At 43.1% G+C, this 27,036-nt stretch overlaps 1 protein-coding gene across 10 annotated transcripts in view; it reads left to right on the forward strand.

Moving 5' to 3' along the window:
• Positions 1 to 27,036, forward strand: part of hdac5 (histone deacetylase 5) — an 85,689-nt gene that overhangs the window by 20,998 nt on the left and 37,655 nt on the right. For 5 of the 10 annotated variants that reach the window (XM_021557966.2, XM_036941129.1, XM_036941130.1 and 2 more), the window contains exon 1: positions 8,840 to 9,833. The exons of 2 other annotated variants lie outside the window; for them this stretch is intronic. In XM_021557966.2, coding sequence (XP_021413641.1) covers positions 9,683 to 9,833 — 151 coding nt within the window. In that variant the 5' untranslated portion in view covers positions 8,840 to 9,682. Of the gene's footprint in view, positions 1 to 8,838; positions 9,834 to 27,036 lie in introns of those variants that run through there. 3 more of the 10 variants (XM_021557967.2, XM_021557970.2, XM_021557968.2) reach the window with 3 other exon arrangements.

Here is a 27,036-nt window from a genome sequence, read left to right on the forward strand (position 1 = left end):
AGGTTTTAATCAAGGATATCTCTGTACTTTGCACTGTTCATCTTTCCCTTGATCCTGGCTTGTCTCCTAGTCCCTGCTGCTGAAAAACATCCCCACAGCATGATGCTGCCACCACCATGTTTCACCATAGGGATGGTGCCAATTTTCCTTCAGACGTGACGCTTGATATTCAGGCCAAAGCTTGGTTTCATCAGACCAGAGAACCTTGTTTTTCATGGTCAGAGTCTTTAGGTGCCTTTTGGGAAACTCCAAACGGGCTGTCATGTGCCTTTTTACTGAGGAGTGGCTTCCGTTTGGCCACTCTACCATAAAGGCCTGATTGGTGGAGTGCTGCAGAGATGGTTGTCCTTCTGGAAGGTTCTCCCATAGCCATAGAGGAACTCTGGAACTCTGTCAGAGTGACCATCGGGTTCTTGGTCACCTCCCTGACCAAGGCCCTTCTCCACTGATTACTCAGGTTGGCCAGCTCTAGGAAGAGTCTCGGTGGTTCCAAACTTCTTCCATTTAAGAATGATGGATGCCACTATGTTCTTGGGGATCTTCAATGCTGACACTTTATTTTGTGTGTGTACCCTTCCCCAGGTCTGTGAATCAACACAATCTTGTCTTGGTGCTCTACGGACAATTCCTTCGACCTCATGGCTTGGTTTTTGCTCAGCCATGTGGGACATTTTTTTTGTGCGTGTGTGTGCCTTTCTAAATCATGTTCAATCAATTTAATTTGCCACAGGTGGACTCCAATCAAGTTGTAGAAACATCTCAAGGATGAACAATGGAAACAGGATGCACCTGAACTGGATTTTGTGTCACATAGCAAAAGATCTGACTGTATGTAAATACGTTTTTTTATTTTTTTTATTGTCTTTGCTTTTTCATTTTTTGGGGGGGTTGGTGTAGTTATAAAATACAATTTAATTGGTTACATGCTTTGTAGACAGTCGGTGTAGACTAACAGTGAACTGCTTACTTACGGGTCCTTTTCCAACAATGCGGAGTTAAAGAAAAATGTGTGTGAAATGGTGACGTGGATAAAAAGAACAAGTACAAATAACATAAAATGGCTATATATTAGAGGTCGACCGATTTTATGATTATTGGAGGACCAAAAAAGCCGATACTGATTAATCAGCCTTTTTTTATATTTTTATTTTATTTATTTGTTATAATGACTATTACAACAATACTGAATGAACACTTTTATTTGAACTTAATATAATAAATCAATAAAATCAATTTAGCCTCAAATAAATAATGAAACATGTTCAATTTGGTTTAAATAACGCAAAAACAAAGTGTTGGAGAAGAAAGTAAAAGTGCAATATGTGCCGTGTAAGAAAGCTAACGTTTAAGTTCCTTGCTCAGAACATGAGAACATATGAAAGCTGGTGGTTCCTTTTAACATGAGTCTTCAATATTCCAAGGTAAGAAGTTTTAGGTTGTAGTTATTATAGGAATATTTCCCTCTATACCATTTGTATTTCATTAACCTTTGACTATTGGATGTACTTATAGGCACTTTAGTATTGCCAGTCTAACAGTAAAGCTTCCGCTCCTCCCTGGGCTCGAACCAGGAACACAACGACAACAGCCACCCTCGAAGCAGCGTTACCCATGCAGAGCAAGGGAAACAACCACTCCAAGGCTCAGAGCGAGTGACGTTAGCGCGCGTTAATAGCGTTTCAAACTAGCTAGCCATTTCACATCGGTTACACCAGCCTCATCTCGGGAGTTGATAGGCTTGAAGTCATAAACGGCGCAATGCTTGACGCACAACGAAGAGCTGCTGGGAGAACGCACGAAAGTGCTATTTGAATGAATGTCTACGCACCTGCTTCTGCCTACCACCACTCAGTCAGATACTTAGATGCTTGTATGCTCAGTCAGATTATATACAACGCAGGACACGCTAGATAATATCTAGTAATATCATCAACCATGTGTAGTTAACTAGTGATTATGATTGTTTTTATAAGATAAGTTTAATGCTAGCTAGCAACTTACCTTGGCTTACTGCATTCGCGTAACAGCAGTGTCCTTGTGGAGTGCAACGAGAGAGGCAGGTCGTTATTGCGTTGGACTAGTTAACTGTAAGGTTGCAAGATTGGATCCCTCGAGCTGACAAGGTGAACATCTGTCGTTCTGCCCCTGAACGAGGCAGTTAACCCACCATTCTTAGGCCGTCATTGAAAATAAGAATGTGTTCTTAACTGACTTGCCAAGTTAAATAAAGGTGTTAAACAAAAAAACTAAAAAAAAACAATTGGGCCAAATCGGTGTACAAAAATACCGATTGTTATGAATAATTAATCGGCCATTCCGATTAATCGGTCGACCTCTGCTGTATATAGAATAACATGGCTAAATACAGGGGGTAACAGAACCGAGTTGATATGTAGAGGTATGAGGTAATTGAGGTAGCGATGTACTGTACGTATAGGTAGGGGTCAATTGACTAGCAGCGGCTTTTGTGGCCTAAAGTTTTAGTAATGGGGGGATCAATCATTACAAATTACAATATTTTTGGTATTATTAATTTTTTAGCTAGTCGTCTGTACCTGCGCCAAAACTCCTGTATTTTCATCCTATAGCTTGATCTCAAGATTATTTTTAAATACTGAGCCAATGTTTTTAGCACGTTTATTTCCCTGACAAACTATTTTTTTCCCATTCTCTCTCCTCTCTCTGTAGCATACATATAGTGAGCAATATGTTTGGAACATCAAATCGCAATACATATAGAATCATGAGAATTTCAATACATTGTCACGCCCTGGTCTTAGTATTTTGTGTTTTCTTATTTTGGTCAGGCCAGGGTGTGACATGGGTTATTTATGTGGTGTGTTTTGTCTTGGGGTTTTTGTAGGTTATGTGATTGTGGTATAGTAGTCTAGGAAAGTCTATGGTTGCCTGGAGTGGTTCTCAGAGGCAGGTGTTTATCGTTGTCTCTGATTGGGAACCATATTTAGGCAGCCATATTCTTTGAGTGTTTTGTGGGTGATTGTTCCTGTCTCTGTTTGTTTGCACCAGATAAGGCTGTTTAGGTTTTTCACGTTACGTTTAGTGTTTTTGTATTGTCATTATCTTTATTAACCTTTCTGATCTCCCCATCCCGGATCCGGGTTCGTGAATACAGACTCAAGCTCATTACCATAACGCAACGTTAACTATTCATGAAAATCGCAAATGAAATGAAATAAATATGCTAGCTCTCAAGCTTAGCCTTTTGTTAACAACACTGTCATCTCAGATTTTCAAAATATGCTTCTCAACCATTGCAAAACAAGCATTTGTGTAACAGTATTGATGGCTAACGTAGCATTTAGCATTAGCATTCAGCTGGCAACATTTACACAAAAAAACAGAAAAGCATTCAAAAAAATAATTTACCTTTGAAGAACTTCAGATGTTTTCAATGAGGAGACTCTCAGATAGCAAATGTTCAGTTTTTCCTGAAAGATTATTTGTTTAGGACAAATCGCTCCGTTTTCTGCGTCACGTTTAGCTATGAAAAAAACCCTGTATCCAGGATTGTGTAAATCTATCAGCAAGCTCATTAGCATAACACAACGTTAACTATTTATGAAAATCGCAAATGAAATGAAATAAATATGCCATCTCTCAAGCTTAGCCTTTTGTAAACAACACTGTCATCTCAGATTTTCAAAATATGCTTCTCAACCATAGGAAAACAATAATTTGTGTAAAAGTAGCTAGCTAGAGTTAGCATTTCGCGTTAGCATTTAGCGTTAGCATTAGCGTTAGCATCCAGCACGCAACATTAACAAAAACATAAAAGCCTTCAAATAAAATAATTTACCTTTGAAGAACTTCTGATGTTTTCAATGAGGATACTCTCAGTTAGATAGCAGATGCTCAGTTTTTCCAAAAAGATTCCTTGTGTATTAGAAATAGCTCCGTTTTATACATCACATTTGGCTACCAAAAAAAACCATAAATTCAGTCCTCAAAACGCAAACTTTTTTTCCAAATTAACTCCATAATATCGACTGAAAACATGGCAAACGTTGCTTAGAATCAATCATCAAGGTGTTTTTCACATATCTCTTCATTGATACATCGTTCTTGGACACATGCTTTCTCCCCTGAATCAAATGGTAAAGTAGAAGCAGCTGGCAATTGCGCACCGAATTCGACGCAGGACACCAGGCGGACACTTGGAAAATGTAGTCTCTTATGGTCAATCTTCCAATGATATGCCTACAAATACGTCACAATGCTGCTAAGACCTTGGGCGAACGACAGAAAGTGTAGGCTCATTCGTTGCGCAATCACAGCCATATAAGGAGAGAATGGAAAACAGAGCTTCAGAAATTCTGCTAATTCCTGGGTGATGCATCATCTTGGTTTCGCCTGTAGAATGAGTTCTGGGGCACTTACAGACAAAATCTTTGCAGATTCTGAAACTTCAGAGTGTTTTCTTTCCAAAACTGTCAAGAATATGCATAGTCGAGCATCTTTTCGTGACAAAATATCGCGCTTAAAACGGGAACGTTTTTTATCCAAAAATGAAATAGCGCCCCTAGAGCTCTAACAGGTTAAAGATGTATGAAGATAACCACGCTGCATTTTGGTCCGATCCCTGCTACACCTACTCTTCAGAGGAAGAAAACCTTAACATACATATGCTACTGGCATCTAAGTATCGTGATAATATCTTATCGAAAGCTCCCTGGCAATTCCGAGCCCTATTGGTTATGTGGGCAAAGAAGCATTTTTGATCAAATTGGGAAATTACAAAATCATCCTCTGTTTCTTGCAATTATCTGTTAAACGAAATATATTCTCTAACCGTTAGTTTCATAATTACCATTATATTGTTAGGGGAGTTCCGCTCAGTCATATATAGATCACATTTGACGTTAACCTCAGTTCTCTGACACTGTTGGTGTCAGTTCTGCATTTGCGTGCCCTGACGTCAGGGCCGGTCCTCAGCGGGGCAGTTATCTGCACCTCTCTCACAGTAAACTCACCCACTGAGGAAGTGTGAATGGGAACGTCTCAAAAGGATTTTCATGGCGCTGACTCATGGGAAGCCTTTCCTGCAATTGCTTGCAGTCCATCTTGGGTGTTATTATTTTTTAGCTTCTCTTTTTCTTGTTTTTGTTACGGCTTGCATTACTACATTTCAGTGTCTGACTATCTCTGCTGCTGTGCTTTAATTTTGGTATTGACGTTCAGGAGGTTTTCACTGGTCTTAAGCTTTGGGATTCCTTCCTCAAGTGTGTGTGTGTGTGTGTGAGAGAGATAGATATATCAATCTGAATTCAAGACCAGACGTTGTTCTTCACAGTCTTGAGAAATCCCTAGAACCTTCCCAGATTCAGGTTTAATAAGCTCCAGAATATGACCATTTGTCTTTCACACTGTTGAGGAGTTGTTGATACAGCCTAGCCCAGGGCTATTTAACTATATTCTTACAGATGTGTGTTTTTAAAAAAAAAGTGAATTGCAGGCAGGCCAGACATTTTCCACATGCAGTTATTCTTCGAAGAAATGTATTAAAAAAGAAGTGCGTGCCCACACACCAATAAAGCACTTTTCTCAAAATTAAAGTGGAGGGCGCTCAAACAACGTAAGTTGCGGTGCATCCAAAACATTTTTCTCATTGTAAAGAACAAGGCGCAGTGCTCGCTTACTATTTTAGCTATTAAAAGATAAGGATCCGCCCCTTTTTTTTACTTCCAATTCTCCTCTAAAATGACACCCAAATCTAACTGCCTGTAACTTGGGCCTTGTTGCAAGGATATGCATTTTCTTGGTACCATTTGAAAGGAAACATATATTTTTTTTTAGATTGTGAAAGCAATGTAGGAGAATATAACACAATAGATCTGGTAAAATCTTACAGAAAGAAAAAAACAATCTTTATACAAAAAAATACAAGTCTTTGAAATGCAAGAGAAAGGCCATAATGTATTATTCCAGCCCAGCTGCAATTTAGAATTTGGCCACTAGATGGCAGCAGTGTGTGCATAGTTTGACTGATCAAATGAGCCATTGCATTTGTTCAAAATGGTGTCAAGACTGCCCAAATATGCCTAATTTGTTAATTAATAACTTCATGTTCAAAACTGTGCACTCTCCTCAAACAATAGCATGATATTATTTCACTAGTAGCTACTGTAAATTGGACTGCAGTTAGATTAACAAGAATTTAAGCTTTCTGCCAATATTGGATATGTTAATGTCCTGGGAAATTTTCTTGTTACTTACAGCCTCAGGCTAATGTTATGTCAGCTCAAACGTCCTGTGGGAGGGACACCGATCCCGAAGAAGTTTAAAGATAATTTTAAAATGACCATCTGAAAACCTAAGCATCTCAATAAATAACACAAACATATGTCAAATCAGGAAGTATTCTTTGAATTAATTTCCCTCAGTCATTAGGTGTGTCTTACATATTTTCTTTCTCACACTCCCTTCTAACGAGTATTTGTGAGTCTGAGGGAAACAGAAGGCAAATATGTGTTCCTGAGTCAGAGTTCAGGAATGGGGTCATAATATTTTATAGTTTAAACTGTTCAAATGTTAGCGACAAATTCATATGAACAAAAATAGACGGTAGAAACTACACTATAGACGACCACCAAAGTACTTGTCATTTTGGCACTGAATGTCCGTATTTTGGCAGGGATGTCTTTTTTATTCATTTTCAAAATTGATCACAGGGCTAAATTAATAAATGGGCTGTATCTGGGCTGCCAGTAGAATAGCCTTGGCCTTAAGACTGCAGAGGAATGCAGTCTTGAGACGAATCTCCTCAGTTAGAGCCCAGCTTGATCCACAGCCCAAGATTTACAAAACCTCAGTTTGTTCAGCGTGTTTTGCCTCCAGTTTCTTGCAGGTGAGGGTTGTCTATTTGGATTGGTTAGCTCTTAATTGGGTCAAGCCCAGCTTACGCCAAACAGAGGTCCTCTGTCAAACAAAGTTAGCCACCAAAGTCCTTGACATTAACTGCGCAAGTTCATCCTATGCCCAAAAAAGGTACAGAAAAAACAACTTTGCGGCCTCTCCCCACTCCTCCTACATTTGCCTCAAGCTAATATAAGCCCAATGTACGTCAGGAAGCCAGAAAGATACATTCACCTATAAATAATGGGTGTGAGTGGAGAGTAATGGCAGGGGTTGGATTAGATTTTTGGCAATGCACAGACTGCTGCTCTACTCTTTTCTCAAACTGAGATACCTAGCTGATTCCCACTCTCCTTTTGTCAGGTTGGAATTCTCACAAACTGCCTTTTAGCCAATTGTAGTCATGTTTGTTTTGGAGTGGCAGGTGGTGCATCCAGTCTATTCGCAGCTTAGAGAGCCACAGCTGGTCGGAGCTGGTCCGAGCTGGTTGCCCAATGGGGCAGCCCAGTGGCAGAAGTTCAAAAAAGCACTTGGCTCTTGTCAATATGCCAAGCAGCAACTGTCCTTTAAATTGGACTGTGGATTCTCTGTCTTTAAGAGAAAGTTAACTTCTAATTAAGGCTGTCTTTTTCATTTTGAATCTGTGTTTGCTATGTATTTCAACGAGGCTAGAGCTACTGGTTAAGGAGAAGGAGGATGCTTCTTAATATGCATATATCACTATAGTGAAGGAGATTTACCACACACACAGAGTTTGGCTACACATTTAATAGGGCGCATTTTAGTTGGCACGGATGGAAGGTCCTATCACATCTGCTGTGGTCCAATGGGGACTGGAGAAAGCCCCCTCTTTGATTGGTCCCAGGGGCCAAGTCCCTCATAACCGTTTGAGTTTAAAATGGCGCTGTGACCATCTGAGAATAAAGTGGCTAACATAGCCAGGAATGGCTGATTTTTGGGATTCCTGGTGCAATGTCATCCATTGTTTCACTCTCCAATCTGAACACATCAGGCCATTAACAGTTGTTTATTAGCCCAGCTGCTGCCCTTGGTGGAGTCACAGACAATATTATGATCGAAGTGTTTATCATTTGCGGCATTTTATTCTGAATAATTTAGCATTATTGTGTGTGTATATATAGATGTGTGTAGGTTGCTTTGATTCTATACAGTGATGGTACAATATGAAAATGTTGCGTTGCAAATGTATTTTCATGCGCATTTTGTCCTGCTGGTTAGTACTTAGCCTGTAAATGCTTAATGGCTACTCATCCAGAAGCAGCTAACTCATGAAATAACTTTTTAACATATCTGGTGCAACAAATTGTGCTACACTTGACATCTGTGGAGTCTAACCCACTTTGTGTTGGTGGAATGGTGACCCGAGTGAGCTGCTGATGCAGTTAGCCTCGATAATAATTACTTACCCCTAATGTGCAGAAGCGTTTGGTGCTAGCAAAGCTTTTCTGATCATTTGCAGGATGTGAGTGTTTAACTGACTTTGTGTCTGCCTGCATTAGCCATTGTTGCTTGTCTGTCCTCGCACTTCAAGGTTCCAATGGGGTCGCTGTACCCCCCCCCCCCCCCCCCCCTTTCCATCAGCAATCCTCCACCCCCCTCGGCACTGGGAACAGCACTCGATTGGCTCAGTGCTATTTGAATGAACAAGGCCCCCTCCATTCCCTCTCCTCTCCCTCCCTGCCTTCTCAAACACCCTCAGCTCTCGTCTCTATTTATAGCCCTAGCCCCGCCCCTCCCCTGCCACTCGGCAGCTATTTCCAGCCACCCTGAGCAGCCCAGTCTGTTTGTAAACTCAGTACCGCTCCTCTTCTACCTCTGTGATCTGCAACACAGCGGGGGGGGGGGGGAAATAAATGAACAAATTAAAAAAAACAAAAGGAGATCTAGGCTAGGGGACAACCCCTTTTTTGGAAAGACGCTGCAGGTTTTCATTCGTCTACCACTGGTTGAGGTGATGGGTGGTTCTGGCACGTTCTGACTGCTTTCTCCTCTGTGGCAGATGCAGAGTGCAGCAGCGCTGCCTTTGCGACGAGAACGAGGAGGACACGCTGCAGTAGGAGGAGAGACTAGGAGGTTAACATTCAATGCTGTCAACAAAAGTCTACCTCCCGAACACCGTCTACACAACCTCCTAGTGATCTATTTTCAGCTTCACTCTCTCTCCCCCTCTTCTCTATCTCGCTCCTCCTTCTCACTCTCCTCTCGCCATTCGCTGATCTCTCCCGTGGCGCTCTCAGATCTTCGCCGACACAGTGACAGCCAGACTATTGAGCTGACTGTGTCCACGTCTACTCTGCTTGCGACACAGACGACTGGTGCTTTTTGGACGAGATTCGCAGATAAAAAATTTTTGTGTGCTGCCTGCTATTTATTTTCCCCAGCTTGACAGTTTTTCATGCGTGGTGTTTTGAGAAGCCTACGTAACTCTAAGAGGGCGGTGTGTATTTTAACTTTGCTCCTCTGAGTGGTTCAGTGCTGGTCTTCTCGCCTCTGGCCAAACTACTTGTTTTGTTTCTTCTGTAGCCTTTGCTGTGAACAACTCTCACTGTTCACCTGAAGACACTACAGTTCTGTTTTGAGCCATGGAACTTCAAGGATCTCTCTCCATCAGTAGTTTCATCTCTAGAAGAGGAATTCTGGAGTTTTCTTTAAAGATCTAAGAGGGATTTTGCAGTGTTCACCTTCTCATCTAGTCCAATGTTTTCTCTCATTTTCTGCAACTGAAACTTGCCTGGATAGTGTTTTTTTTGTTTTCCCATATGTGTTGGAAGGACACCCTTGCACTGGCATGCTTTTAAGGCCCACCGTGCCGGGGCTGTGCGCAATGTTGCAGACCATCTATGAGACCGAGTCCTGCTTCTCCTCAGACGCCGTGTCCAGCAGGGAGCAACCTCTGGAACTGCTGCCCCAGTCCCAGGTGTCTGCCATGCCCAGTGCTGGTGAGTCATGCAGGGGGTTGAGGGCAGAGGGTGGGTGGGTGCATGTCTGAGCACCTGAGAGGATGCCATTTTTTTGTAGTGTTTTGTAGGTGTAGTGTTTTTGTCTGTTACCCCATGTTATTGTTGAGGCTGCTTTTGAGGGAAGGACTTTTAAAAGGAATGCATAGAAACTGACTACGGCCACTCAAGTTTTGGACTCTTGTCATCTACAGCTTCTACGTCCTAGTGTGCGCTGAGAGGATGGGGGGGATGGATTTACTGCTCACCCGTGCTTAAATCAACAGAGCAGAACGGCTATAGAGCAGCATGTGGGTGGTTCTCTTGCATATGCTTGTTTACCCGACACCTGTTCAAATAAGTGGATGTGCGCATTTTCTTTGGTTTTCTAACCTTCATGAATTGTCCCGCTGGCACTGACCTTGGTACGGTTAATTTGTGAAAAACATGACTGGATCGTGCTGACATTTGGTAATGGTGATTTAGTCATGTTTTAAAGAGCTTTTAGAATCTGGGGCAGGACCTTTTTGGGGACTTTACCTGGTTTGTGTGTTCCTGTAAAATAGGTCCTAGATGGATGGGTAGATAATAGGCTAGGCAAAGGCTGTTTCTTTAAATAAGGTGTTTCCTATTACAATGAGCATACGTGTTCTATCGTGTCAAGGACTATGCTCAAGATAAAGTTGGCGCTAGTAAAGGGGGGAAAAAGTAGTGAGTTTACAAAATGCACCAAAGTTTTTCTGCTCTGACTGTCTTGACACCTTGTACTTTAATCCTGTGAAAAGTTTTTGTAACTTTAGTAGAATTTCCCTCGAAGTGTGAGGTGCTACTGAAGGTGTTTTTGCTCAGGTTTGTAAATGCCAGCCTGTTACAAAAACTGGACCCTGTGAAGGGAGGTCTTTGTTGTCCACAGACGCAGTAGACAAGTCCTTAACACTTAACATGTTTATTAAAAAGCTCCACCATCAAGACCACAGGAAATAAAGGAATGCCAGGTCCTTTTGATCGGCTCAACCAGGATCATAAAGTGACGGGGACCTGACCTGCGGCAACAATGGTTACCCTCCACCGGAAGCTTCCTGGCTGCACCTGTTTTAGCAGTGTTACCGTTGCTCAGTCCAGACATATAGGTTTTATGATGATCCAACCTCACACGATATCAGTGGTTTCCTCATATGATAAATCTGATTTGTTACTGTTTCTCCAGACATACACTACCGTTCAAAAGTTTGGTGTCGCTTAGAAATGTCCTTGTTTTTGAAGAAAAGCAAAGAAAATTGTCTATTAAAATAACATGAAATAGATCAGAAATACAGTGTAGACATTGTTAATGTTGTACATTTCTATTGTAGCTGGAAACGGTGGAATTAATTTTCATGGAATATCTACATAGGCGTACAGAGGCCCATTATCAGCAATCACTCCTGTTTTCCAATGACACGTAAACTAATCCTAGTTTATAATTTTAAAAGGCTAATTGATCATTAGAAAACTATTTTTGCAATTATGTTATGACAGCTGAAAACTGTTCTGATTAAAGAAGCAATAAAACTGTCCTTCTTTAGACTAGTTGAGTATCTGCAGCATCAGCATTTGTGGGTTCGATTTACAGGCTCAAAATGGCCTGAAACAAATAACTTTCTTCTGAAACTCGTCAGTCTATTCTTGTTCTGAGAAATGAAGGCTCTTCCATGTGAGAAATTGCCAAGAAACTGAAGATCTCGTACACCGCTGTGTACTACTCCCTTCACAGAACAGAGCAAACGGGCTCTAAGTACATTAGTGTCTAGTTTGACAAACCGATGCCTCAAGTCCTCAACTGGCAGCTTCATGAAATAGTACCCGCAAAACACCAGTCTCAACGTCAACAGCGAAGAGGCAACTCTGGGATGCTGGCCTTCTAGGCAGAGTTGCAAAGAAAAAGCCATATCTGACTGGCCAATGAAAAGATTAAGATGGGCAAAATAATCAAAGTTTTGAGGTGCTCGGATCACAAAGAACATTCGTGAGATGTAGAAAAAAATGAAAAGATGCTGAGGAGTACTTGACGCCATCTATCAAGCATGGTGGAGGCAATGTGATGGTCTGGGGGTGCGTTGGTGGTAGTAAAGTGGGAGATTTGTACAGGGTGAAAGGGATCTTGAAGTAAGGCTATCACTCCATTTTGCAACACCATGGTATACCCTGAGGACGGTGCTTAATTGGAGCTAATTTCCTCCTACGACATGACAATGACCCAAAGCACAGCTCCAAACTATGCAATAACTATTTAGGGAAGAAGTCGTCAGCTGGTATTCTAGCTGTGCTGGCCATTCCATTATAGTCAACGGATCTCAACCCTATTTGAGCTGTTGTGGGAGCAGCTTGACCGTATGGTACATAAGTGCCCATCAAGTCAATCCAACTTGTGGGAGGTGCTTCAGGAAGCATGGGGTGAAATCTCTTCAGATTACTTCAACAAATTGACAACCTGAATGCCAAAGGTCTGCAAGGCTGTAATTGCTGCAACTGGAGGATTCTTTGACGAAAGCAAAGTTTGAACACAATTATTATTAATTGTTATTTCAATTTAAAATCCTTATTTATAACCCTGTCAACTTCTTGACTATTTCCTATTAATTTTACAACTCATTTCATGTATGTTTTCATGGAAAACAAAGGACATTTCTAAGTGACCAAAAACTTGGAACGGTTGTGTATGATAATCCAACCTCCATGACATCAGTGACTTGAAGGGCTCCATAACTGGTGCTGACCATTCTAATCGGCTAGAGGTGAATCTATGCCCTTGCTCCTTCCATATGCCCTGATGTATTGAGACTCATCTGCCATTTACTCCATGATGTGAACTGTGGTTAAATAAGTAGCAGGCATACGACTGTCTACCCTATACCTTTTAATGGTTTGCCTTTGTTTCTGTGCCTGGTGTATTTGTTTGTGTGTAAGCTGCATGCTGCTGTTTTGTCACTGGAGAAAAAGTGTCATCAGGTGGCGTGTGTGTTGGTTTGACTATCACTGTGGACAACAGATGGCTCTGTCTGATTTTTAAGCGGGCATTCTAGTTTACAGGGAAAGGCTTTGTGTGCGACTGACACAACCAGTGCAGTAGACTCTTGCTGCATATGGTAATTGATTTGTTTTTTTGTGTCATTTTTACCCCTTTTTTCTACCCAATCTCGTGATCACCATCTTCTCCCTGCAACTCCCCAATGGGCTCGGGAGAGGCGAAGGTCGGGTCATGCGTCCTCCAAAACATGACCCGCCAAGCCGTGCTTCTTAACACCTGCTCGCTTAACCCGGAAGCCAGCTTGCAAGCGCCCGGCCCGCTACAAGGAGTCGCTTGAGCGAGAGGAGTCAAGTTAAGCCACCCCCCCCCCGGCCAAACTGTCCCCTAACCCGGATGATGCTTGGCCAATTGTGCGCCGCCCTACGGGACTCTCGGTCATGGCCGGTTGTGACACAGCCTGAGAACGAACCCCAGGCCTTAATGACGCCGCAACACTGCGATGCAGTGCCGAAGACCGCTGCGACACTTTAGAGGCTTGGCAATATTTTGTATTAATCAAACCTTGATTTAGATCATGGAAAAGCAGCACTTACTGCTGCAGATCAGAGGGAATAATTTGGGATTAGATGGATTACAGATTTGCAACTGAATGGGTGACTGAATGAATTTGCAGCAACCAGATACCTGACCCTGTCAAACCTGCCATTCTGTTTCAGACAAATCACACTGACATTCTTCAAAGAAAAAAATCAATGATGAGTGAACTCCTTAGTCGGGTGGCAATTACAGCTAGGTGATAGGTGAGCTAAATAAACTAGATTGACTTGTCACTGGCTTGGTCTCCTGAAAATCCTCCTGTATTTATATAACTTACTGAGTTGTCGACATGTTTATGCACACAAACTTGGCTACATGTCCTGTATTTTAAGAATCAGCATCAGAAATTTCATTGCGTGTTAAAGTACATTTAAGAGATGTTCAGACTTATTCAATGTTTACTGTATTTCAAGTGATTTAACAGTAAACGGCACATTCTTCAGCACAACAATAACTCTTCAAATGTTTGTCACAAGCTCTTAACCAACAATGCCGTTAAAATAAATAGTTAAAATATTTACTAAATAAAAAAATCTAAAAGTAACACGAACATTACATAACAATAACGAGGCTATATACAGTATCTTGTACTGTGTAGAGGGGTACAGGTTAGTCGAGGTAATTTGTACATGTAGATAGGGGTAAAGTGACTATGCATAGATAATAAGCAGCGAGTAGCAGCAGTGTAAAAACAAAGGGAGGTCAATGTAAATAGTCCGGGTGGCCATTTTGATTAGATGTTCATCAGTCTTATGGCTTTGGGGTAGAAGCTGTTAATGTGGGCCTGTTCGGCCCTCCTTTTCCTGTAGTCCATGATCAGCTCCTTCATCTTGCTAGACTTAGTGGCTAGACTTGGGAGCAGCATACACTTGGAGATCTGATATAGCTGATATTGGCTTGGAGGTCTATATCATCATTAGGCTATATCATTGTAACACACCATGTGAAATCACTGGCATGCAAACATGGATCTGTATCTCCCTCCTGGTCATTTCACTTCAACATGATGACTTTCAGTGATCAGCCTGTGACTTCATTATGTTATCGCCCTCTTCCTGCAGCTGGCTGTCACCACCCTCCACTTTGCTTTGTACATCTGTACAGTGGTCAGAGGTCTATTCTCACTGGATGAGGTAGAACATTGATTTGTTCCAGTTTCTTTGAAAGATGCTGTGGTGATGTCAACAAGGGATTGTTGGGGCTTATATGGGGCCAAGAACAAGGTCACTAGGCCACAAAACACTTTCACAGTCATGCATTTTAACCAATTGGTTTAGTGGCACAAGGTGCTTTGTCACAGTTATGCCTCAGTCACTAGTCACTACCTTGTAATTGTTCACTGCCTTGGTCCTCCTTTTGGCCCATTGGTCACAAAGGGATCACAGTAATCACATGATGCAAATTGTACAAATTTGAAAAACGTTCTTCTCAAAAAGACTCATAAGGGCTCGTATTGAAACTCGAGTTCAGTTATTGCCAACTCTGTCATGACTGTTGCAATCCAGCTATACAGTTGGAGCCCTTTTTTAAAGCCCTGCATGTTCTGAGCCTCTTGGCCGGTTGCTACGTCAAAACGGTTTTGGAGTTTGCAGATGTTTTTTTTAGAGCAGGTAATATGCTAGCACGAGGCTACGCACTACAGCCAGCTGCTGGAGGCTGCCCACAACCCTCACTGCAACAGGGACCTGTAATTATGAGCAGGCAAGTGCAGACGTATGCGTCGGAACTGTGAGCCAACCAGGAATCACTAGGGCCTTTCATGTGGTCCAGATCCTTATTGAGATGGAATGTTTGATAGTCCCGTTTACACCGACAACCCCTTTCTGAAACAACCCATGATTCCACCATTAGCCCTCATTCTACCACTCTATGCAGGGAAGGTACTAGGCTTGGCTGGTTCCTTGCATATGCATTTGGTAGTTTGAATTGTAGCTAATTTAGTAGTCCTAATCTTTTTTAGAAATCCCTGATTTTAGTTTCAATATGCCATGCTCAAATTAGATGTGCCTTGTGATAGGCCTAATTAAAGGGTTGTCTTAAAAGCTTCTTGTCGTTTAGTCATACTCTGCTTGATTTGTTGTGGTCCTTTTTCTGACGGATCCAAAATGCCTTATTTAGTCCATTCAAACCGCATTATGAATCATATGGGGCCTTGGGTAACAGTTTTATGAATTTTGAATGTTCTGTGTATGTTTTCAGTTTCAAGATGGATGCAAGAGTTATGTGAGGGGTGAAAATGTATGGAGGGACTGACTGCAGAGCAGGCCTGCTGTGTTCTCGCTGTCCTGTACATGAGTCTGTTATAGTCTGCTCTCCACGAGTAGAGGACCTCCACAAGTAGAGGACATTTGCTACCCACCAACAGTGATGTGTGGGGGAATATTCAGAGTATTATTTGAGTACTAAGCTTGTTTTCTTCCTAGAGGTTGCTAAATTAAGACAAATTTAAATATAGCAATGCCCCCCCCCCCCCCCCCCCCCCCCCGTCACCACCAGGGCTTGTCAACCCGCAGCACTCTCCCCCCTCTTATGTTCCAGTGCTATAATGGGCGCCCAGGCATGTCACGCCTGTTTACCAGCCCTGTGCTGTGCTCTCTTCCATGTCTGGGATGGTGGAGTTGGGTGGGTGTGTGTGTCTGTACATGCGTGGTGTATTCCCAGACAATCATCTCTTACCTTACCTACATTGCTACCTGCCCTGCACTCCACGATCAATGGGATGTGTCAGAGGCACTGTCCTGGAACTGTCTTCACCTCAGCTGGCTGTCATGAAGCATTACCTACTGACCAACAGTCTCTGACAACCTTCACTCTAGATATGCTATGTTGTTGAACTGACTAGATTATAATTAGGTTTATTGTGTAATTTGTGTAATCTGTCTTGGTCAAATAGAAGTCATATCTGCTGAATCCTTTCTCTTAATCAACTCTTATCTAAAATAATTTCTGACTTTTAGATTGTGATAGGCTCATTACTGATCAGAAATTCTTAAACATCAATAATAATGAATGTACAAACATTTTATCCCATACTAATGCTAAAAATATCGTAATGGGAGTCGACTCTTACCTGATATTGTTAGTGGTAGTAATTAGAGTAGTCCTATTATGGTTGGGGGGGGGGTATATTTAGAGGCAGGATATTATTGCAGAAAAGCAGTTATGTGAGTGCGCCCACTCAAAGTTTGGGGTCACTTAGATATGTCCTTTTGTTTTCCATGAAAACAGACATGAAATTAGTTGTAAAACGAATGGGAAATATTGTCAAGACGTTGACAAGGTTATAAATAATGATTACATTTTTTGTTTTAAGTCTCCTTCAAACTTTGCTTTTGTCAAAGAATCCTCCAGTTGCAGCAATTGTAGCCTTGCAGACCTTTTGGCATTCTAGTTGTCAATTTGTTGAGGTAATCTGAAAAGACTTCACCCCATGCTTCTTGAAGCACCTCCCACAAGTTGGATTGGCTTGATGGGCACTTATGTACCATACGGTCAAGCTGCTCCCACAACAGCTCAATAGGGTTGAGATCCGGTGACTGTGCTGGCCACTCCATTATAGACCGAATAACAGCTGACTGCTTCTTCCCCAAATAGTTATTGCATAGTTTGGAGCTGTGCTTTGGGTCATTGTCCTGTTGTAGGAGGAAATTGGCTCCAATTAAGCGCCGTCCACAAGGTACAGCATGGCGTTGCAAAAGGAGTGATAGCCTTCGTCAAGATCCCTTTTACCCTGTACAAATCTCCCACTTTACCACCACTAAAGCACCCCCAGACCATCACATTGCCTCAACCATGCTTGACAGATGGTGTCAAGTACTCCTCAGCATCTTTTCATTTTTTCTGCGTCTCACGGATATTCTTTGTGATCCGATTTGGTTCTTTTGCCGATCTTAATATTTTCATTGGCCAGTCTGTGATATGTCTTTTTCTTTGGGATGCTGGCCTTCTAGGCAGAGTTGCAGTCTCGCCTCTTCGCTGTTGACTTGTGGGTACTATTTCATGAAGCTGCCAGTTGAGGACTTGTGAGGCGTCGGTTTGTCAAACTAGACACTAATGTACTTGTCCTCTTGCTCAGTTGTGCACCGGGTTCTCCCGCTGCTCTTTCTATTCTGGTTAGAGCCCGTTTTGCTCTGTTCTGTGAAGGGAGTAGTACACAGCGTTGTACGAGATCTTCAGTTTCTTGGCAATTTCTCACATAGAATAGCCTTCATTTCTCAGAACAAGAATAGACTGACGAGTTTCAGAAGAAAGTTATTTCCATTTTGAGCCTGTAAATCGAACCCACAAATGATAAAATTTTTAATTGTACCTTTTTATTTAAACAGGTAGGCTAGTTGAGAACAAGTTCTCATTTACAACTGCGACCTGGCCAAGATAAAAGCAAAGCAGTTCGACACACAATAATACAGCTGCACATGGAATAAACAAAACACAGTCAATATTACAGTAGAAAGTCTATATACAGTGTGCAAATAAGCGAGTTAAGGCAATAAATAGGCCATAGTGGTGAAATAATTACAATATAGCAATTAAACATGTGTGCAAGTAGAGATGTGCAAGTAGAGATACTGTACAAGTAGAGATACTGGGGTGCAAAGGAGCTAGATAAATACAGTATGGGGATGAGGTAGTTTGATGGGCTATTTACAGAAGGGCCATGTACAGGTGCAGTGATTTGTGAGCTGCTCTGATAGCTGGTCTTTAAAGTTAGTGAGGGAGATATGTCTCCAGCTTCAGTGATTATTATAAAAAAAAATTGGCAGTTTGTCCCAGTCATTGGCAGAAGAGAACTGGAAGGAAAGGCAGCCAATGGAGGAATTGGCTTTGGGGGTGACCAGTGAAATATACCTGCTGGAGTGATACGTGCTACAGGTGGGTGCTGCTATGGTAACCAGTGAGTTGAGACAAGGCGGGGCTTTACCTAGCAAAGTCTTGTAGATGACCTGGAGCCAGTAGGTTTGGCGACGAATATGAAGCGAGGGCCAGCCAACAAGCGCATACAGGTCACAGTGGGGGGTAGTATATGGGACTTTGACAAAACAAATGGCACTGTGATAGACTGCATCAAATGTGTTGAGTAGAGTGGCGTAGGCTATTTTGTAAATGACATTGCTGAAGTCGAGGATCGGTAGGATGGTCAGTTTTATGAGGGTATGTTTGGCAGCATGAGTGAAGGATGCTTTGTTGCGAAATAGGAAGCCAATTCTAGATTTACAATATGTGGACAGCTACAAATACCGTCCAGGTAAGTCAGAACAAATAAGTCCAGAATAGTGATGCTGGGTGGGCGGGCAGGTGCAGGCAGGGATCGGTTGAAGAGCATGCATTTAGTTTACTTGCATTTAAGAGCAGTTGGAGGCTGGTGGTTTGTTAAGTGTCCAAAGAAGGGCCAGAAGTACACAGAATGGTGTCGTCTGCGTAGAGGTGGATCAAAGAATCACCAGCAGCAAGAGCGGCGACAATGACGTATACAGAGAAGAGAGTCGGCCTGAGAATTGAACCCTGTGGCACCCCCATAGAGACTGCCAGACGTCCGGACAACAGGCTCTCCGATTTGACACACTGAACTCTGTCTGAGAAGTAGTTGGTGAACCAGGCGAGGTAGTCATTTGAGAAACCAAGGCTGTTGAGCCTGGCAATAATAATGTGGTGATTGACAGAGTCGAAAGCTTTGGCCTGGTCGATGAAGACGGCTGCACAGTAATGTCTCTTATCGATGGCGGTTATGATATCGTTTGGGACCTTGAGCGTGGCGGAGGACCTTATAACGGCAGGGTAGGATAGATATAGGTCTGTAGCAGTTTGGGTCTAGTGTCGCCCCCTTTGAAGAGGGGGATGAATGTGGCAGCTTTCCAATCTTTGGAGATTTCAGACGATACAAAAGAGTTTGAGGCCAATTGTGCGTCGCCCCACGGACCTCCCGGTCGCGGCCGGCTGCGATAGAGCCTGGGTGCGAACCCAGAGTCTCTGCTAGCGCTGTGATGCAGTGCCCTAGACCACTGCGCCACCCGGGAGGCCCCGAATTAACACTTATTTTAACTTAATATAATACATCAATAAAATCAATTTAGCCGCAAATAAATAATGAAACATGTTCAATTTGGTTTAAATAATGCACAAACAAAGTGTTGGAGAAGAAAGTAAAAGTGCAATATGTGCCATGTATGAAAGCTAACGTTTAAGTTCCTTGCTCAGAACATGAGAACATATGAAAGCTGGTGGTTTCTTTTAACATGAGTCTTCAATATTCCCAGGTAAGAAGTTTTAGGTTGTCGTTATTATAGGACTATTTCTCGCTACCATTTGTATTTCATTAACCTTTGACTATTGGATGTTCTTATAGGCACTTTATTGCCAGTGTAACACTATAGCTTCCGTCCCTCTCCTCGCTCGAACCAGGAACACAACGACAACAGCCACCCTCGAAGCAGCGTTACCCATGCAGAGCAAGGGGAATAACTACTCCAAGTCTCAGTGACGTCACCATTTGAAACGCTATTAGCGCGCACCCTGCTAACTAGCTAGCCATTTCACATCGGTTACACCAGCCTAATCTCGGGAGTTGATAGGCTTGAAGTCATAAACAGCAGAGCTGCTGGCAAAACGCACGTAAGTGCTGTTTGAATGAATGCTTATGAGCCTGCTGCTGCCTACCACTGCTCAGTCAGACTACTCTATCAAATCATAGACTTAGTTCTAACATAACACAGAAATATGAGCCTTAGTTTCCAGATTCGAGCATATTAATGACCTATCATCTCGAAAACAAGACGTTTATTCTTTCAGTGAAATACGGAACCGTTCCTTATTTTATCTAACGGGTGGCATGCATAAGTCTAAATATTCCTGTTACATTGCACAACCTTCAATGTTATGTCATAATTACGTAAAATTCTGGCAAGGAGGCCCAAACTGCATTTTCCCTGACTCTGCGAGCAATGAACGCAAGAGAAGTGACAATTTCACCTGGTTAATATTGCCTGCTAACCTGGATTTAACAAAAAAAAAACGCTAAATATGCAGGTTTAAAAAGATATACTTCTGTGTATTGATTTTAAGGCGTTGATGTTTATGGTTAGGTACACATTGGAGCAACGATACGCACCGCATCGATTATATGCAATGCAGGACACGCTAGATAAACTAATAATATCATCAACCATGTGTAGTGATTGTGATTGGTTTTTTTACAATAAGTTTTTTTTATTTTTTATTTCACCTCTTTTTCTCCCCAATTTCGTGGTATCCAATTGTTGTAGTAGCTACTATCTTGTCTCATTGCTACAACTCCCGTACGGGCTCGGGAGAGATGAAGGCTGAATGTCATGCGTCCTCCGATACCCAACCAGCCGTACTGCTTCTTAACACAGCGCGCATCCAACCCGGAAGCCAGCCGCACCAATGTGTCGGAGGCTACACCGTGCACCTCCTAACCTTGGCTAGCGCGCACTGCGCCCGGCCCGCCACAGGAGTCGCTGGTGCGCGTTGAGACAAGGAGATCCCTACCGACCAATCCCTCCCTAACCCGGACGACGCTAGGCCAATTGTGCGTCGCCCCACGGACCTCCCGGTCGCGGCCGGTTACGACAGAGCCTGGGCGAACCCAGGGACTCTGATGGCACAGCTGGCGCTGCAGTACAGCGCCCTTAACCACTGCGCCACCCGGGAGGCCTACAATAAGTTTAATGCTAGCTAGCAACTTACCTTGGCTTACTGCATTCGCGTAACAGGCAGGCTCCTCAGAGTGCAATGTAAGGCAGGTGGTTAGAGCGTTGGACTAGTTAACTGCAAGATTGACAGATTTTTACCTTGTCAGCTCAGGGATTCATTCTTCCCCTGAACGAGGCAGTTAACCCACCGTTCCTAGGCTGTCATTGAAAATAAGAATGTGTTCTTAATTGACTCGACTAGTTAAATAAAGGTGAAAAGACCTGGATACAACTATTGATGCTCCCCTCCTAGCATTCAAAAGCCCTAGACAGGTCGGATACAAGTATGTGCAATTTTGCCCGACACACCCGGGACGGGGATGCAGGACTACCTCAATAGGAAGTGTCCCATTGGTGGCGTGGCGAGGTTGTGGGTGGGTGGCTGGTGCACTGATGCATTCATCCTGGCTGACACCAGAGACGCCCTGGCGGACCAGCTGTCCCCAGACTCTCGTTACCCACACAGAGTCCTCCGCTGCGGGCCAGGGAACTCCAGTTGGGACTCGATCTGCTCTCCAAATATTGATTCATGCATTTGTGCTGAAACTGTCACTGAGCGGAGCTCCCTCTGGGAGGGACCAGGGTCCTCTCAGCGCCTTTTTGCCTCCTGCATGTGATCCCAAGGGCTGTCTTTTAATATCTGTTTTGAAGGGCAACTGTTATAAAATGTGCAGCAATTGACTACATTACAAATCACTGTGGTGACAAACGCAAATGGATTGGCATTTATATGGGTACGTTCCATGGACACCCCAGATGCCAAGGAGGGCAAAATGCTTTGCTGTTGAATCCAGCAGGAGGTGGCACACACTTCAACCTCTCTTGGTTCTTGTCTCCAGTACACTGGTATCACGTGTTTCTGTGTGTGAACATGTAACTTGATCCTGCTGCAGACTCCACTGTTGTGGCTGAGAAGCAGCGAGGCCACAGGGGTTCTATTTTAGCTCCGAGAAAGTCAGACTTCATTAAAGGCTGGCGCTATTTATATCGCTGACAAATAAAGTTGTGTGAATCCTGAAGGGGTCCATGATCACTGCTTTTAGCCCAGGGGGATGGTACCCTCTTTTGAGCAGATGGGCAGCTGAAGGACTTTCTCTGGACTAGGCCACAATACACACCCATTAATATCAAGAGGCCTTTACTGGCGATCTTGGCTATGCCCAAGATCATTTGTTTTTAAAGTTGCGGTCTATGATTTATGAATAGAATGTTTCTATACAAAGGTTTTCCTTGGAAGCTTCCAAGGTTCCCTTAAGAGTGTGACACTATATTTTTAAAGAAAAGGATGCGCTTCAAAACAAAAACTCACTTATGTTTCAGGGATTTTCTTTGTAAAATAAGCCACTGCCAATATGCAGCTGCAGCTTCTGAGGGATCATATTATTACAAAATAATTACGTGCGTCACTATAAAATGCTGGTCTGTTTTTTTATCTTTTATTTGGATATGAGGAGCTCTATTTCAACTGGGATATATTCAAACCGAGCCAAACCCTCCCCTACCGCTAAAAAGCGGTATGAAATGAATTCCGCACCACACATAGAAGTTTACCCAGAAAACAACATTCCTCCCATGCAAGCGTTTGACGTCAATGCCGGAACATTTATAGAACATGTAAACAGTGGCAGACTCTCAGGTCAGTGCTTAGCGATGACATTTCATCGTCTCAATGTTTATGCTTTCCATAATTTCCCCCCCTCTTTTCAAAAGGAAGGCTATCCCATGTGTCTAACAAATCAACCCTTCAGGGATTGTGTGCACCAGAGTGTGTTTGTGTAGGCTACTTCATTTGAATGGGACAGTGTTTGGAGTGTGCTGGAGTAGAGTGCCTTATGTTCAAGGCTCAACATTCTTTATGGTTCAGGTAAAACGGAGACGACAACAGGGAGCTGTTTGCTGTAGGAAAACTCAGAATGCTCCCAGAATTTTCCTTTCAAATTCTTTAGTCTGGGTGAAGGCCTGAATTTCAGCTAGCCATGTCCCCATCGCGTGACTCTATCCGGGCAGCAGCAATCTGTAATCCGCTCCAGGCCCATTATGTTCTAACATCCATGCATTGCTACATGGCGATCAACAGTTGCATACCAAAGGGAGAATCAAAGGAACAGGCAAGCTACTGGGTAAATGTTAGCTTACAAGCAAGCCATAGCAATAAGTGTCTTTTTTGGGCTTCCTCAGAAGAAACTACTAGTTTCTTGTTTTCCCAGAGCAAGGAGCTACCCCTGCAGAAGGCCTGCCAAGGCTTTGGGGGTTCCTGAGGCACATAAATCACACAGGCTATTTACAACCTCCTCTCCTATTAGCATCAGGATGAGGCTCCGACCGCTATAAGACTGTTCCAAAGGACGTAAATATAGGCTATCACCCTGCCTGTGCTCTCTCTCTCCCTCGTCTTTCCCATTTTTAATCTGGGCACCATTTTTGTCAAAACTGAACAGATCAGGCCAGCTTCTGTTTCGAGCCTCCTTCTCTTTCTCCGCTCTTTCTCTTTGCTGTGTGTGGCTAACAAGGAGAGGGTGCAGAGCAGATTTGACAGGGCAACCTACCTCATGTTGCTTTGTGCTATTTCTGGAAAGCAATATTCATGCTGTTTTGCTTACTCTCTTGTCTTTCCAAAGTGTAGTTGGTGTAGCGTTGCTAAAGAAAAGAACCATGACGTAAGCTGCACCCTCTGTTTTGCAGACCTAAAAAAAGAGACTGTAAAGAAAGCTTGTAACAACTTGAATAATATATGGCTGCACTTCAGACTGTACGTTCCTAGCTGAGTGGAATGATCGATCAGTCGTCACGAGGAGGTGGCACATGCTTGACTATTGAGACAGCCATGTGTTTGACTCATGGACAGAGGACGCAACAGTGATAAATATCGTGCTTAGCTATACTTATGCTAATAAAACTCTTAACAAGACCTGTACTTTTTGCAGAATTTTGGATTGTGCAGAGGTTGACCATTTTTGTCAAAAAAGCAGACTGTACTTCTATTCCAGCACACTGTGGGCCTAGCCATTGTCACCCCCGTTTTTATGGTGCGATAAGATTCACAAATGTTTCCGTGCTGTCTGAGAGCCTAATGAATGCACAGTTCGCAGTCCGCAGGGTAAGCATGGTGTTTAAAATGTTTTACCTTCAGGTCCCTCCCAGGGTCTCCCACCTTGCTAGGGCCACTGCTGGCCACTGAGTCCTGTCTGATAGAATAAAAACCAGTGTACCGGCATGCACTGAGCTCTGGTTGGTGACTTTGGTGGCGATGGTTCTGCACCTCAGTTTCTGGATTAAAGAGTGAGTCTCTTGAGACAGCCACTGACTAGAATGAGGGCAGCCAAGGAGAGTTCCTCAGTCCTCTCCCCGACATGCTCTCCGTTCACCCATGATTCTCAATGTAGTGTACCATCTGGACCTCCTTTACCTTGGAAGCATGGGAAGATTAAGGGACGGGCTAATCATAGTTGAAGGGGTGATGTTTAGTATCTTGGGCAGCTGGTCATTGCAGTACTAGCTTAATGAGTCCACAAAGGCAAGATCCCTCACAAGCTTATTACTCTGGTCCTGGCTGGCCTGTTAAATCCATTCTGTGATTAGACAGGGGACTAAGTTTCTGATGTTTATGTTTAGTCACCATATAATCCCCAGTCCACACACCTTGGAAACCAACAAACTGTTCTAATATCTGTTGGGATGTAACGATTGGTCCCAATTCAAATGTTTTAAGATACGACTGGATCGGTTTGCGGACCTGAAATCAAACCAAATGTAGCATGCATCGGTCAGAAAATGTCTTCCAACGTTACAAATAGCTGATTAAATCTGCTTGACAATCTATGGCAAGACTTGAAATGGTTGTTTCGCATTGATCAACAACTAATTTGACAGCGCTTAAAGAATAGTAATGGACAGACTTACCCAGAAAGACTCACAGCTGTAATCGCTGCTAAAGGGGATTCTAACGTGAATTGACTTAGGGGTGTGAATAGTTATTTAAATTTGCAAACATTTCTAAAAACATGTTTTCCCTTTGTCATTATGGGGTATTGTGTGTAGATGGAATACTTTTTTCCTCACCCATTTTGAATTCAGGCTGTAACAATTTATTTTTGGGGAATATGTCGAGGGGTATGAATACTTTCTAAAACCACTATCCAGTATCTCTGGTTATACTCACGACCACCGGTCGTTGCACATCAACCTAGCGTTACTGGTGCAGACTTGGGGACTGAAGCCCTCCACACACTAGCTAGGTCTATTCCACATACTAGCTAGGTTCCTTCGGCAGGGCATGCAAACCATAGATCTTTGGCTGTGGAGGCTTGATCTAGTCGTATAGGGCACGTGATCATTGGAACGTGTTTGGGGTGATTAAATATTGGAGCCACGTTCAATGAAGGGAAGAGGGCGGGCGTTTTGCACGTGGAGCTTGGCAAAAGTGGGCATGATCTGTTGACAATTGTAATCCAAACCCAACCTTAATTTACTCGTTGTGACGCACTGAGGATCCATACTCCGTTTTAGATGACTGCCTTTTATGTCAAATTATCCTATTTACACGTTGTAGTCAATTTTCACACTATAAATGTTTCTGACTCTGTTTTCAAAGGGATTAGTTGATTTTTAGGGGCAGTTGCTCTTTGTGTTTTCCACATAAACAGATATAGCTAGATCAAAGCCTGTACTCTGCAAGGGAATGCCATATTCCCTTTTGTAGCTGCCTCTGCAGCATCCGCATCCAAGACGGAGATAGCAGGGATGAGCTGGAAGCTACTGAGCGAGCAGCAATCAAAAATTTGGAAAAACCCAAAATAGAAGCGTGCGCTTTTAAAAGCGCAGTGTGCTACCCCTTCTCCCCCCCCCCCGTGCATTATTAATCCAGGGTTATTTATAACAGACATTTTTCGCAGGCAGACTTTGTTCTGTCGCTGCTTGTGTCTAATCTCTGCTGGGAGCGAGAGAGAAAGGGAAGAGCGAGAGATGAGTGTCGGGGGCGCTCTGAAAATGGAGGAGCAGAAGGAAAGGATTGCAGGTGTAGGGAGAGTGCCGTTGGCTCCAGCTATAGATAGAAGCAGATCTAGGCTATACTATGGTGCAGCCATTTTGAGAGTAAACAAAGGGGTTCCTCGGAGAAGTAAATGTACAGTTTCAATTGAAAACGTACATATTGCATGACAAGCCGCAACTTGAAACTAATTGAAGCCTTTTACAAGAAGACCAAAAGACACTTCTTACTTACTGACATGTTTATTGGGGCTCCCAAGGGGCACAGCGGTCTAAGGCACTGCTTCCCAGTGCTAGAAGCGTCACTACAGACCCTGGTTCGATTCCAGACTATCACAATCGGCCGTGATGGGTGGTGCACAATTGGCCCAGCGTTGTTAGGGTTTGGCCGGGGTAGGTCATTATTGTAAATAAGAATTTGGTCTTAACTGACTTGCCTAGTTAAATAAAAATAAAATTGCCAATGTCAAACACAGCAGGGGTTCCCATTAGATCCCCTGGAGTCTAAAATGCTTGTGCATCCAGTTAGCAGCAGTGTGCTCGTCTATTGGCTGAATTTAATGGCTTGCTTAATTCATGGCGGCAACAAAATTGATCTCATTGATACTTTTCTTTCATCTATCCAATCAACGACCAGTCCGACAATCAGAACAGGGGATGGGGGTACCCTGGATGTCAAACTTTTTTTGTACCCTTATTGTACTCCTGCTATGCTCACCTGGCTTGTAGCTCTCCTCTCCTCCGTCCTTGTCTGGCTAGGGCCTAATTAATGTGATAATTTGATTAGAAATAATTATTTCCTCTGGCCCTCTCTCTAGAAGACTCACATCCTCCATGTTATTGGAGGAAGAAGGGGCAGAGGAGGCATAATCCATGCCTTTGTGTGACAGCGTCTCGTATAACTAAC

Source organism: Oncorhynchus mykiss, chromosome 13 (assembly GCF_013265735.2).
Source record: "Oncorhynchus mykiss isolate Arlee chromosome 13, USDA_OmykA_1.1, whole genome shotgun sequence".
In the NCBI taxonomy this organism is placed as follows: Eukaryota; Metazoa; Chordata; class Actinopteri; order Salmoniformes; family Salmonidae; genus Oncorhynchus; species Oncorhynchus mykiss.